This window comes from Vicia villosa, linkage group LG5, assembly GCF_029867415.1.
Source record: "Vicia villosa cultivar HV-30 ecotype Madison, WI linkage group LG5, Vvil1.0, whole genome shotgun sequence".
NCBI classification, from domain to species: Eukaryota; Viridiplantae; Streptophyta; class Magnoliopsida; order Fabales; family Fabaceae; genus Vicia; species Vicia villosa.
Genome location: NC_081184.1, coordinates 71450793 through 71465471, shown reverse-complemented (window position 1 = coordinate 71465471; position 14679 = coordinate 71450793). Strand labels below are relative to the sequence as shown.

Genomic DNA, 14679 nt, shown 5'->3' with positions numbered 1-14679 from the left:
TGAGGTCTTTGCAGATTGGGAGCATCACATGGTTCCCGAGGAGACTCGGACGACGAGAGAAGAGAGCGAGTGGAGCTACATCGAGGGGTACATCACCTAGTACTAGAGAGTGTTACACCCGTACACGTTTCCCGCTGCAACTGGAAACCCGTCCAGACCAGTCCACTAGGAGATTCTACAGACTCATCAGACTGAGTTGGACCACACTCAGGATCTTCTTCCCCGGTGTCGTCAGATAGCTGACACAGGCCTGGGAGCCATTGCAGATGGTTTATTCCATGAGGAGTCTGAGTAGAGGCGTGTGGTGGATGTCATGATTAGGCTGGCAAAGGAGACATTTCTCTACCGTAGACATCGTGCCAGGACTGGTGGGGCATTTGACGCTAGAGGCAGAGCCAGCAGAGAGTGTGGTAGATGCAGAGACGGAGGCGGGGCCTGAGGCTGAGGAGAGGGGCAGAATGATGTCTGACACACAGAGTAGTGATGCCTGTTGTTTTTTTTATATCTGTATTGCTATTTCATTTATGTATGTTACTTTGATGATGTATTCGACATTATGACTGACATTATTTATACGATGTATTTTTTTGTTTACCACTTACTGTTCCATTTAAAATGAATTACTTTAATTTTACATTTTTGTAATAAAAATTGAGTTTTGGAGTTGAATGAACATGATTTGAAAATAATAGCAGACTGTTCCGTAGATACATTTACGAAACAGTCTGTTTTAAGCAATTTCCGTAGATGCATCCACGGAAGGATTGCTTAAATGAAATAAGTTAATTTTAACTATACAATACTATATTTTTTAACGCTTTCGTATCTGCATCTACGGAATGAAACAATTTTTCCAAAAAAAAGGTGCTTCCAAATATGCATCTACAGAAACAGAAGACAAAATTGAAAATTCGCGTGCTGGCTAAGAGATTCATGGGTCTATTGAGAAATTGTCTTGCTATTTGCAAAAGTAACTCACCTTATAACACGATATTTTTCAATGTAATTGATTTTATTAGAAAAAATAAAATAAATATCATTAAACTGTTTTAATAAAATAAAAAAAGTAGTTGAAATTCGATAATGAACTTGGAAAATTAATAGTAGTAGTAACGCGTGGAATCAAAATATTGATTTTAGAGTCTTCAAAATTGGAATTGAATTCATAAGGTCTAACAAAAAGGGTCCATGATGTGAATTTTATGTATATTTATCCAAATAAGACAATTTTTTTTTTTTAAATCAATATTATTTAGTTCAGTCTAAATAATCAATATAACTTCACGAAACTTCATATGAACTTTCTATTCCTTGTTTTATTCTATTTAAGAGTCAAAATCTTAATTATTCTATTTTAAGTCAAAATGTTAAAATATCTTTTACTTGTACTTGTTAAAGAAAATATATAAGTATGACACCTCTATATTGGCAGGGGTGACTAGAGACTCTATAATTTGAAGGTGTTTTATGAAAGATTGAGGCAAGCTCATAAGTGAGAAGTTCTGTAGTTTAGGAATATTTTATGGTGAATTTAGAATGTATCTTTTAATTTTAAGATTGAAATATTTAAAGACTTATATGTCAGATTTTAGAGTTTTTTTTTTTAGAATTACGACCACTCATCAAATAATGATAGTGGATAGTTGAATTCATATTTTTTAGAAATAATGATAGTGGATAGTTGAATTCATATTTTTTAGAGAGACGTAAATTATCCTCTTAATTTCTTTTCTATCATTTTTCATGTTTCACTATACTAGACACTATCATTTTTCATATTTCATTATACTAGACAAATGGGGAGTGTCATTGACGATGTCATCTCCCTAATGGGTGACGAGGTCTCCTCGCTCCCTGTGGACCTTTCATACATATATCATTATAATAACTAAATTTTATTATGTTTTATTTTTAATTTTTTAAATAGAAATCTGATATCATTTGCACGTAATTGTCAAGATTAATCTTGTTAGAACATACACAAAATTCTATGAGGAATCAATGGAGGAAGTGAGTTAATTGGAGAAGATGGAATGAATAATGAGAAAGAGAGAGAAAAGAAAATTATAACAAATGACATTAACCTTTCAATATTACAACTGGGATATATATATATATATATATATATATATATATATATATATATATATATATATATATATATATATATATATATATATATATATAAAAGCTTAACAAAACAAGTGGGAACAGAAAACAACTTAAAACTAAATTAAAAAACCCAAAACATGGGATTGTAATTGGTTACGCAAAACACCGTAACCGATTACGCCATCGATCAACAGAAAATGCAGGAAAAAAAATGTCATCGTAATGGATTATACCTTTTGGCGTAATAACAGTCAGTTCTTGCATTTTCAAAACAACTTATTTTTTAACCTGTTTCTACCACAATGCTCCCAGAAGTTTATAGCATGCATTTGAATTATTATGTACATCCAATAAATCTTTCAAGTTAAGAAAAACAACAATAAACATTATTGTATGTTTAGAATTGAATTCGAAATTAAGATATTCGATTAAATTAGAAGAGATCATTTATCATCTCATCCAAATATTCTTGACTTTGTACACATAAATATTAAATAATTTTGTCTAGTAATTTTTATTTTTATTATAAAAAATGAAAATATATCAAACTAAAACTTAAATTAAATTAGTGTGTTTTAATTATTTTTTTCTCAATGAAACGGAAAATGATAATCTACTAAAATACGAAAGGTCAGTCCAATGAAAGAGTCGTTCTAGATGCATGTTAATTTATTTTATTTTTATAAACGTTCTAGATGAAGGTATAATTTAATACTAATGTTTATTTGTATTGAATTAATTTTCTAACATATGTGTTTTACTTGACTCTTTGTTTACTCAATTAATGTAAGGAACACGACAACATAATCTACCAGCTACCACAAGCTCAACTACTACTTCTCATGAAATTTCTAAGTATACGTTTAAACCTTTAATGAAAAACATAAAAGAACTTCAATGATCAAATCTACGATTATGTTTGGGTTTAGCTATGATTGTTAAATCAATTTTTCTTTACCCACCTCCCTATGGGATCACCCCCAACGAAAAACCCAGTTTACCCCTGCTTCGGAAATGAATTTCCGAAGTAATTTTTTTTTTTAAATTTTCTCAGACTTCGGAAGTTCATCTCCGAAAACACCAAATGGGGGGTGTTTTCGGAGATGAACTTCCGAAAACACCTTTTTTCAGATTTTGGGGGGTTTCGGAAATGAACTTCTGAATTATGCAGAAACTGTGTTTTTTTTTATGATTTTGGAAACAGCCTCGTATTTTTAATTAAAGAAAGACGGCAAATAAAATAAGCGATATATACACAGAAAATACTAATATACTAATATGATAAGAATAGTGATATATACAAACCGATCCGATCCAAATCCAAATAATAATAGTATACGAAAGATACAATCCGAAAACAAAAAAAAATAAACCCGACCACTATTGGGTATGCCTAACCCTCTCACCCTGGGCCCTCCTCTGCCGCCTGTATGCCGCCTCACGGCCCGCATCAGTGACGATCATCTCCATCACGGCGATTGCCTCTTGACCGCCCTGATGAACGACACCTCGATCCAACGCGTCCCGCCCAAGCATCTCTATCCGCTGGCAGATCGGCAGGAGATCAATGGCGTGGTCATCCTCGGCCTGCTGGTTCTCCAGGATCTCCTCGTGTGCTGGCCTAGGAGCGCCGAGAGCGTTGGGTGTCAGCAAAGGATGTGACACCCGATAGAACCATGTGACGTACCCCTCCACACTGTGCCAGTCCTGGGTGACCCGCATGCGACGGTACTCCTCCGGTACCACATGATGCTCCAAATCCTCAAACATGGCAGTGAGCTGCACTCTGGTCACTGTGTCGGGAGCAGCCTCAAAGGGTGACCTGGGTATCATCTGCACAAATCCGAACTGCCGCATGCACCGCTCAGGGAGATACCGGACCATGATGGTAGTCCCGCATGCCAACCAGCCAGAATATAGAGATATGCCGTCAAAGTGGACAATCTGAGTGTAGTCGCTGAACGGCCTCCAGGTGACGTCATCGTGCATCGTGCGGTCCAAGTACCCACGATATGGTCCCACCGCATTGTTCCCCCTCTGGAGAACGTATCTGGCGGCCCTGGGTATGGCGTCAACGTACGCAGGATCGATGTGGAAGCCGTGGATGCGGGAGAAGTAGGAGATGATCTAGCTCTGAAACATAAATAAATACGAAACATAAGTAAATACGAAACACAAATACAAAACATAAATAAATACGGAACAATTAAAATGAAACGTACCGTGAGTAGTGTGCAGGCTCAGTGTGGTGAACCAGATGTCGTGGCGCACTCAAAGTCAGCAACTTCGGGCATCCATACCCAAATAGAGCGCCATCCACTCAGTGGATACGACCCTCTGGATCCGGGAGTGGGTCAACAGTGGCCCCCTGATCGGCAGGTGGAGAAGACACTGCACATCATGCAAGGTAATCATCATCTCCCCAACCGGCAAGTGGAAAGAAGACGTCTCCTTGTGCCACCGCTCCACAAAAGCCCCCTGCATGTCGTGGCTGATGGTGGTGTACCCCGTCATGCAGAGCCCACTGAGCCCTGAACCTCTCACAGCGTCGTTAAACCACTCGGCAGTCGGTTTAAACAGACTGAAAATCTTTCGGGCATGGTTCACCATTTTCAACGGCTCTCTCTCCTGTTACAAAAAAACAAATAAAAAAGTATGTTACATAGACCGGTTAAATAGACGGTTAAATAGACGGTTAATAAAATATTGAATAAACGTCTAAATTATAAACGGTTAAATAATGTAGTCGGGCAAATTATAAAAAATACCTCTCCCTCCCAGATCCGCCGAGCGACGTGGTCGCGGTAGGATATCAGCACGGAAGTGTCAATGGGCCCTCCCGGGTAGTTGTCCTCCTGCTCATCCTCCTCCCCGGGTGGAGGGTCAACATCCGGTACCCCCTCCGCCTAGCACTGCCACGTCCTCCTCCTCCTCCTCATCCTCCTCTCGCTGGAGGGAAGAAGATACCCGAGCCAGCCTACTCCTAGATCCAGATGAGGAGGTACCCTCGCCCATCTCCACGGGAACTCGCACACGTCGTCTACGGCCCTGCCCCCGTCCCTGTGTCGATGCCAGCTGCGCCGCCGCCCGCTCGCGTCTAGCCGAAGCACTCTGGGTCTCTCTACCCTGTCTGATGCGTGCTGGTTGGTTGCCTGACATGTTCCTGTAAACAGTTGAAATCGATTAATATGCGAGACAATATAAAAAACTAAAAAAATTGCACTTCTGAAACAATTCGGAAGTTCATTTCCGAAATTGGGAATGGAGGTGTTTTCGGAAATGAACTTCCGAAACACCCCTGCGCAGAAGTTCCCTGCAACCTCCAATGGCAGACCCCAAAATCCTAAATCAAACCTATGTCTACACATTCTAAACATCCTAAATATCAGTACAAACCTAACCTAATACATTTTTTGCTATTTGTAAACACCCTAATATAAATTTTAATCATAGATCTTAAAATCAAAATGCTTACCGATTGAATAGATTGGAGGACTTTTGAATGTAGTAGAGCAAGTAGATGGAGCCTTTGATGTAGCTTGGAAGTGGTTTGCAGAAAAATCTCTTTGGGGTTGAGTTTGGAAGAAGATTAGGGTAAATGAATTGGGGGAGGAGGGTTGTTTTGCTTAATCTGCAAAACGCGCAGTATTTCGGAAATGAACTTCCGAAATGTTGTTTTTGGAAATGAACTTCCGAAATAAGACAATTTTTTCAAAAAAAAAAGGCGCTTTCGGAGATGCATCTCCGAAAACACCTTTTTCTTGCATTTCGGAAATGCATTTCCGAAGTCAGGGGTAGTTTGGGTTTTTCACCAGAGGTGGACTAAAAGGTTGGGAGGTAGTCAAAGAAATTTTCTTGTTAAATCTCAAATCGAATATAGTTAGACAAAATATCGCAAATCTCAAAATCTTTATGTAAATTGTAATCTTGAAAGATTGGTATATTGTTTTTAGCGTTGTTGAAAACTCCAATAATAAGTGATATCAGAGTTTTGAATTGAAATGAGGAGTACTCATTTTTGTTGTAAAATTTAATTATTTGCATTTACATTTAATGTTTCAAAAATTGAATCAGTCAGTCGATTTGAAGTCAAAGTTTGGAGTCGTTAGTTGAACCATGTGATTATTGATTGAATCGCATGACCAAAAAATAAAAGTCAAATAATTTAATTTCTAATTTTTTTTTAAATGATGTTATATAGAAGAAACGAAAATTGATACAAAAGGATAGGGGGGACATCAACCAAAACCCTATCAAGAAACAGAAAACCTAAAAAATGGCAAGCCTAGCCGATTCTTTACAAAATCCGCTCTTAAGCTAACAGGAACGGAACTGAAAAAAGAAGTATCAGAGAGACTAAGGCCTATGTTAGCAAACCCATCTGCACAGCTATTGCCTTCCCTAGATATGTGGGAGACCATAAAGTTCCAATTAGCGGTTATCTTTATACAATTAGTCCATCTATTTCTAAACTGCCACGACACCAAAGAAGGAGACTTAAAAGCCTTGACCACAGCCGTAGAGTTAGTTTCCAACCAAATATTATTCCAATTTTTCTCATAGGCGAACTCTATAGCAAACATCGCTCCTGAGAGTTCGGCCATGAGAGAATTGGAGTTATCCAACCGAGAGGCAAAAGCTGCCACAAAGCCACCATCACCATTTCTCGCTATACCACCACACGCCGACATACCAGAAGAAACATCTCCGTCGCAATTGAATTTGATCCAATTGTTGGGAGGAGGCATCCAAATGACCTCAATAATATTGGGGGCTTTAGGGGGGCGAATAGAAACCCGGAAGTTTTTAAGAAGAACAAAATCCTGCATGTTTATATAAGAAGCAGCAGCACTACTGCCCGCGATAGAAGCAGAGTCCAGAATGCCAAAGACTGAGGCAGTAAAACTAGGAATAATATTCTGAAATCTTACCTTATTGCGAGAGTTCCAGATAGCATCAAATGTAAAAATGACAGCAGCAATACAAGTAATCCTGCTCTGTCCCGTAGCTTTCATAACCATTATATCACGAATAGTATCCCAATCTCGAACCGGCAATCGAAAGTTGAGCTGACTGCCAAGCCACTTCCAAAGCTTAACTGCAAACTTGCAATCGAAAAAAAGATGCTGCAAATTTTCTTCCGACGCTTTGCACAAGTCACAACGAGACGGAAGAAAGAAATTCCACTTTTTCCATTGGTCATCTGTTGGAATCTTATTTTGAAGGAGCTTCCACATCAAAGTCGACTTTGACGGAGGAATGGATTTAGACCATATCCACCGCCACCAATCCTTATGATTCCCTTTTAATCTCTTAAGCTCAAAAGCACCTTTAAGGGAGAGATCACCATTAGCCGACGACGGCCAAACTTTAGCATCGGAAATAGGAACAACATGGATACTGCAATCCTGAATACGCTGCTGAAGATGAGAAGGAATGGGGGTGGCGGAATTAGAAAAATCCCAACAACCATTAACAATAATAGAACTCACCGGTTGATCCACAATTGCGCTCGGGTCATCCATCTCGAAATGCAAAGGCTCACCACACCACTTGTCAAACCAAAGCCTAATCTTAGTACCATCACCTAAACACCAAGAGAAATTTTCCAGAACAAAATGCAGCTCCGATTTGAGACTGGACCAAATTGAGGAGAATATGTGATGTCTAATTATTTTGCCATTCTGAAAAACTCTCTGTCTCAGCAAAACAGCCCAGGAACAATTAGATTGGAAAAGATCCCAAGCCAGTTTAAGATTGAAAGCTGCATTAAGGTGAACAATAGATCTTATGCCAAGACCTCCCTCATCAAAGGGAAGACACATATTATTCCAAGCCACAGTAACAACTTTGTTCTTAGAGATATCGCCGCTCCAAATAAACCGTTTTATCGCACACTCAATATCCCTAACAAGAGATAAAGGCCAATCATAAATAGCCATACTATGGAGGAGCATACTTTGGACGACCGATTTAACAAGCTCCACTCTACCGGCAAAAGAAAGAAGCGAGCCCTTCCAAGAAGCCAATTTGGTAATAATTTTATCCGCAATGGGACGTAAGAAAACCGCCTTGGGTTTACCTTTGAAAAGAGGAACACCAAGGTAAACAAAGGGAAAAGAGCCTATCTTGAAACCCGTCAGCGCTGCCAGAATGTTCATCCTTGATGAGGACATTGCACCGCCGAAAATGAAAGATTTATTGCAATTGATACGTTGTCTCGAAACAGCCGCATAATCTTCAAGCATAGAGAGGATGGTTTTGATGTTGGAGATTTTTCCTTTGCAGAAAATGAGGACATCATCAGCATATAGCAAATGAGACGGAACAGCGATATTGTTCGGGCCTTTAATGATATCAATCTTCTTTGAGGAGACAAAGAGAGATAGTTTCCTGCTTATAACTTCTTCCGCCAGACAAAAAAGAAGCGGAGATAAAGGATCACCTTGACGGACGCCACGAGAGCAAGAGAAATAACCGTTGAGCGCATCGTTAACATTGACCGAGAGATGGGCAGAGTGAAGAATACTATGAATCCAAGAGCAGAAAGTAGAATTAAAACCAAATTCTGCAGAACTTTAATTAAGAAACTCCAGTCTAGAGTGTCGAAAGCTTTGGAAATGTCCATCTTTAGCGCAATGTTCCCACACCAAGTCTTGGAGTCTAGGAGATTAATCGCCTCAGAAGCCAAGCCAATACAATCATGGATATGCCTACCATGAATAAAACCACGTTGCTCTTGTGAAACCAACAACGGCATAATGGAGGCAAGTCTATCCGCAAGAACTTTGGAGATGATCTTGAATTTAAAGTTTGAAACCGCAATAGGACGAAACAACTCTAAAGAATCAGCCCCTTTGGTCTTAGGAATAAGCACAATAGCATTAGCGTTGAAGCCCGGAAGGATCCAACCTGAAGAAAAGAATTGGATGACCGCATTTGATACATCCTGCTTAACGATATCCCAATACTTATGAAAAAACACCGCTCCAAACCCATCTGGCCCCGGCGCACTATTACCATTGAGATTGAAAACAGCTACTGAAATTCTTCTAGAGATGGGATGGCAGTAATAATACGGTTTGTCGCCTCGTCCACCAAAGAAGGTATGGTAGAGTCCACAAGATTATTATCCTGCAAAACAGTAGAGTTAGATGAAAAGAGATTTTCAAAATAATTTACTGTATGGGAAGCAATTGTTGCTGGATCAGTAAGGACATTGACTCCATTAGTAAGCATGGAGATAGGCCTGAAATGTTGTTTAATTTTGGTCATGCGGTGAAAAAATGCCGTATTCCGATCACCATCCGTACTCCACTTGACTTTGGATTTACTCCTCCAAAAGTCCTCCTCCATGGCAAGAGCTTTGGACAAATTGGATTGAGCCTCCAATTCCTGATTTTTAAGAGTACCAGTAGATCCGTTGAGCTGAATTTGGTGTTGAATACAATTCAAAGCCACTTCCTCTTTCTTGAAATTCTCGGAGATATTTCCAAAAATGTTTTTGTTCCAACCTTTAAGATCTTTTTTTAACAGCTGGAGCTTTTTAGAGAGAATAAACATGGGACAACCGACAATTTTTTGGGACCAAGCGTTCTCAACCACCAATCTGCAATTGTCATGGAGAGCCCAATCACTTAAGAATTTAAATTGGGACACCGTTCTCACAGAATTGATGTGAAATTCCAAAAGAATTGGATGATGGCCAGAACAAACTTTGGGGAGAGTGGAGACAGAAGTACAATTGCAAACATCAATCCAAGAGGAATTACCAATGCAACGATCAAGTCTCCTCTCAACAGAAAAAGGAGAGTCTCTTTTGTTGGACCAAGTGAATTTAGCACCAGAGGTAGGGAAATGAATTAAACTGTTACAATCCGTCCATTGCTGGAAATCAAGAATAGGTCTCTTTGCTGGGAGATTCCTGCCCCGATGCTCATGCGCCCCAATGATCGCGTTAAAATCTCCAAGAAAAGCCCAGGGAAGAGGATGAGAAGATTGAATATCAGAGAGGTCTTTCCAAAGCTCCTTCCTTTTGTACAGATTTGTAGAGGCATAGATAGCCGCAAAAGCCATTAAACAATCGTCCAAAATGATTTCAAAAGCTATGAATTGATCAGAAACAGAGATAGTTTTTGGGTTGAGATCATCTTTGCAAATACACCAGAGAGAGGGTAGGTCCCTGCTATTAGAGGAAAACAACTTAAGACCCAAACGAGCCAGCCAGTTATGAGGAAACTTAGCAAACTCGATCTTAGGTTCAGCAATAAAAAGAAAGTCAGGATTGTGTAATTTAATTAAACGCTTTAAGGCTAATCTGGAGGAGACATTAGCCACGCGTCGAATGTTCCAAAAAAGGCACTTCATAGAGACGATTTATTTGGTCCTGCTTGAGACCTAGTGGAGTGTTTCTTCTTTGACCTCGTACCATGTTTCTGCTGGAGATTAGCTATTGCAGTAGAGAAAGCACCATCGGGTAACTCAGCAATATTGTCCCATGAATTCTGCAAAAAAGCTTCATTGATAGGAGCACCTAAAGCCTGAGTGGCCTCGACAAATTCGGATTCAGGAGAGTTAGTATCATCGGGGGGATGAGCAATATAATTAAGAGAGCTACTAACCACCACATTTTTATTAGGATTATCAGTAACAGGTTCAAGGACAGGGAGAGGATTCTGCCCTCAACTTCAGCATCTAAAACTGTGACATCCACCAGACCAACATCTGTTTCTATGTTATTAACAAGAGTATTTGGAGCATCGACTTTTTCCCCAACAGGATCTGTGTTCTCATCAGAGTGGGCTACAACAGTAGGAGGCTTCGAAACCAGCTTCGGCAGAGGATCATGAGTTTTTGAAGTAGAATTATTATCGTGTTTTCGCAGCAGCTTGCAATCATGTACAGAATGAACCTGTTTCTTACAATGGCTACAAAACTCAGGAAGATTTTCATACTCTATATCAGCAAAGAAAGCAAAACCTTCCCTCTCCACTAAAACATTATGATTCAGAGGTGAAGATATGTCCATATCGATAAGAACTCTAACAAAATGCCCAAACGTACGGTCCATCCTTGGTTTCGCAGAAGCAGCATCAATACATATGGGGGTTCTGACACAACTCGCTATGGCAAAAAGAATCCGGGGACGCCAGTATTCTTGAGACAATATGAAAAACCTAACCCAAACTTGAGCAGTGGTATTATTTTGTGAGGCTGGGTTAAAGTCTCTAGTCCAAGCAAAAAGCTTTAAAGTACCTGGACTTAAGCTGATAGATCCACACGCTCTAACACTGCGCATATCCTCAGTGTTAGCAAAAGTAAATTCATAATATCCCTTGCCCAGAGAAAGAACTCCCCAGTTTTTCAGATTGGGCCAGAGAGAAGAGAGCTTCTTGCGCATTGCAGCAACCGTGAGCAGAGTAGAACCCTTTGGCCACAAGACTCTACCATGAAGGTTGTTCTTACATTCGTCAAGACCGGCTTTATATTCATCTTCAGGAATGGTAATAGAAGGTCTATCACCTTTGATGATCGGATGAGGCAACTGTGAAACAGGGATATCACAGACTCCTCTCAGAACTTGTGCAAAAGATTTCACAGGTGGTTATTTTTGGAGATTCGCGGCCAAAGAGGCAGGAGGATTAACAGGAACAGAAGGAACCGGGTTGATTTCAGGAAAAAGAGCATCGAAATCCATTGGAAAGTAGAAAGGGGCAAAAATTAGGGATTAGAAAACGCAGACATCCTCCCGTTCTAGACTTGGGTTACCGTCACCTAAGTATCAATTTCTAAAATAAAAGTGTACTACAAATTGATGATCGGACGAGATTATGTTTATATGGTTAACTTTTTAATTTGTAAATGAAGGTGTTAGGATATTTTTAAAAATTTTTAGCACCCGATCATCTAGTTTAATATAATTTAATCGAACGACATAAAATTTTAGATTCGCATTTCTAATAATATCTATGCTCTCTCTCACTTTCTTTTATAAGATTTTTGCCAGACGTGGGCATTTACAAATTTGTTCATCATTTTTAGTTTTTGAGAATGTAAAACCCGCATACTTACCATATCTCTTCCTTAATTGAGTTGAGCCCTATATTTTTTCAAAATTTATTTTGGAACACGTCTCCAAAACAACTCAATGTACATCTCATACATTCTTCAGTGAAATGTCTTTTCTAAAACTCAGGGTGACGTTAATGACAGAAATACAGTCCTTTTAAACACTTAAAATAATACATTGATCATTAAAACTAATTATCAAACACATTTCTCATTTAAATAATATATATATATATATATATATATATATATATATATATATATATATATATATATATATATATATATATATATATATATATATATATATATATAACATAATCCTCAATTTCTCAGTTTCTACAAATACATATAGCAAATAAAAATAAACCAAAGTTGAGTTTTTTTCCACTAAAGTATATTAATAACTCGATTTATTTTAGATGGTTTACACAAGAGTTACTTACAACCCTCCAATTTACCATGATAATCTCTTTGATAAATAAATAAAATAAATAAATAAATAAATAAATGTGAGTAACTGAGTGAGCATCTAACTTATTCCCAAGATAGACTTGCCATGTCATCATACATCCACAACAAAAATCCACTTATCTAACTAACACTAATTGCCAACTACCAACAAAAGTTAGACCAAATTTGTACACCACCATGTGTTCAGCTACCCTTCTTCTCTCTATTTTACTTTCTACAGCTCCTCCCAAATTCTTTTTCATTTCTACAAACCTTCTAGAATCTAATTTTCTAGTTGCACTTTATATTAGGATTTGACTTCCTCTATATATATTAATGTCCCACTCAATCATTTCCTCATTCTGCAAATTAATCTTAATAATATACAAGATTCAGACCTAATTCATTCATCTTCTTTTATATCTTGTTACTTCCAATGGCTGACATAGAAACCTCCTCCAACAATGTTTCACCTGATTCTACAGGTATGTATGTATATCTTTTTGAAATTCATGTATTTTTTTTTTTTTTTGTAGCTATAAGTTGATATATCATGATTTATGATTATTGATTTCATATATATAAATGATGGATCACTTGTGAATTTTGCAGATCAGCAATCTAGCACAGGTTCAAATGTTGAATTTTCTGAAAATGAGGAAATGCTTATCACTATGGTTTATAATCTGGTTGGGGAGAGGTTAGTATCACTCAAATTTGTTTTTATTACTACTTTTTTTCCTAAAATTTGTTCGAGAGTCAACATCGAAAAACAAAAATACTTGTAATCTAGAGTCGCTTTTGAGAGCATGTAAAAATATGTTACAGCATAGTCTTAATTTTTTTCATGATTAAATTGAATTTATAATAGATTTGTTATGGTTAAACTCCGACTAATAGTATTCATAATTGTTTTGATACGGTTGAATCGTATGTAAGTAACACAGAGTCTCTAAAAAAATTTAATACTGTTTTGATTATTGTAATTTCAAAACATGATTACTACGAAGGTGATGGAATAATATGGTTTTTTTTTTTATAGGTGGTCATTGATTGCTGGAAGAATTCCGGGAAGAACAACGGAAGAAATAGAAAAGTATTGGAATTCAAGATACTCAACAAGTGAATGAGGGCCAGATGAGAATGAAGCAAGAAATTAAAATTTGTGGGATATGATGAATGAAATGAAAATGGATCTTATTGTTACGGCTGCTTCATATTATTTAAAAGATTATGTAGTGTAATGTTCTAGTGCTCCTTGGTGTTTTACTTTTAATTCGATAATATATTCCATTTTTTGCAGATCTTTCTTTCTCTAATGATAAAATTTAAAATTTATAAGAATTCTGTCATATTTAAATTAAAAAAAGTGATGATGAGTGTTTTCATTTTCTAACACCATCTTGGACAATAGTTTCACGGTTATTAATAGAAATGCGTGCTCACAGTAATTTATGACGCATTAATATTCAATTAAATTTAATGGTATCACAGTATTCACTTTTATAAATTTTTTGTTGTCTTTGAGATCAAAGATTACAAAGGGTGTCATGGAATGCAACAGTAATAAAACAACTAAAAATTAAAATTAATATTTAAAAAATTGAGTAAGGTATATGTGAGATATTGGATCGAACTCTAGTATGGCCGAAGGATAGCTTCTTGGTTCGACAGGATTAAGCATGAAGTCGAAGATTGCTCACATGCTGGTGTCGAAGATGCTAGGGTTGTTAGCATGTTAAATTAGGTTTAGTGTTTAATCCTAATTTGTTAAGTTAGCTTGTTTATTAAGTTGGCTTGTGTAATGAGCCTTGTGGAAAAAACCCATTAGTTAGTATGTTAGGTTTTATTATAAATAGCATACTAGTCTCTCATCATTGCTAAGCTGCAAATCCTAATTTGGGGTGAGAGAGGTTATTTGTTATTCTTGTAAACTTGTAATCTTGTTTTAAGAGAAAATAAAAGAATAGCAATTATAACCAATCTTGTGTTCCTCTTCTTCCTTGTCCTTTATTCTTCCATTGTATTATACTTTGTTCTTGGCAT

At 37.5% G+C, this 14679-nt stretch overlaps 1 protein-coding gene across 1 annotated transcript; it reads left to right on the top strand.

The window, feature by feature from the left end:
- Positions 1-12960: 12960 nt before the first annotated feature.
- LOC131601742 (MYB-like transcription factor ETC1) lies at positions 12961-13935 on the top strand. The gene is made up of 3 exons (XM_058873621.1): positions 12961-13118; positions 13246-13333; positions 13676-13935. Exons 1-3 carry the CDS (start codon positions 13070-13072, stop codon positions 13761-13763), a joined length of 225 nt encoding a protein of 74 aa, XP_058729604.1. The 5' UTR covers positions 12961-13069; the 3' UTR covers positions 13764-13935.
- Positions 13936-14679: the final 744 nt, after the last annotated feature.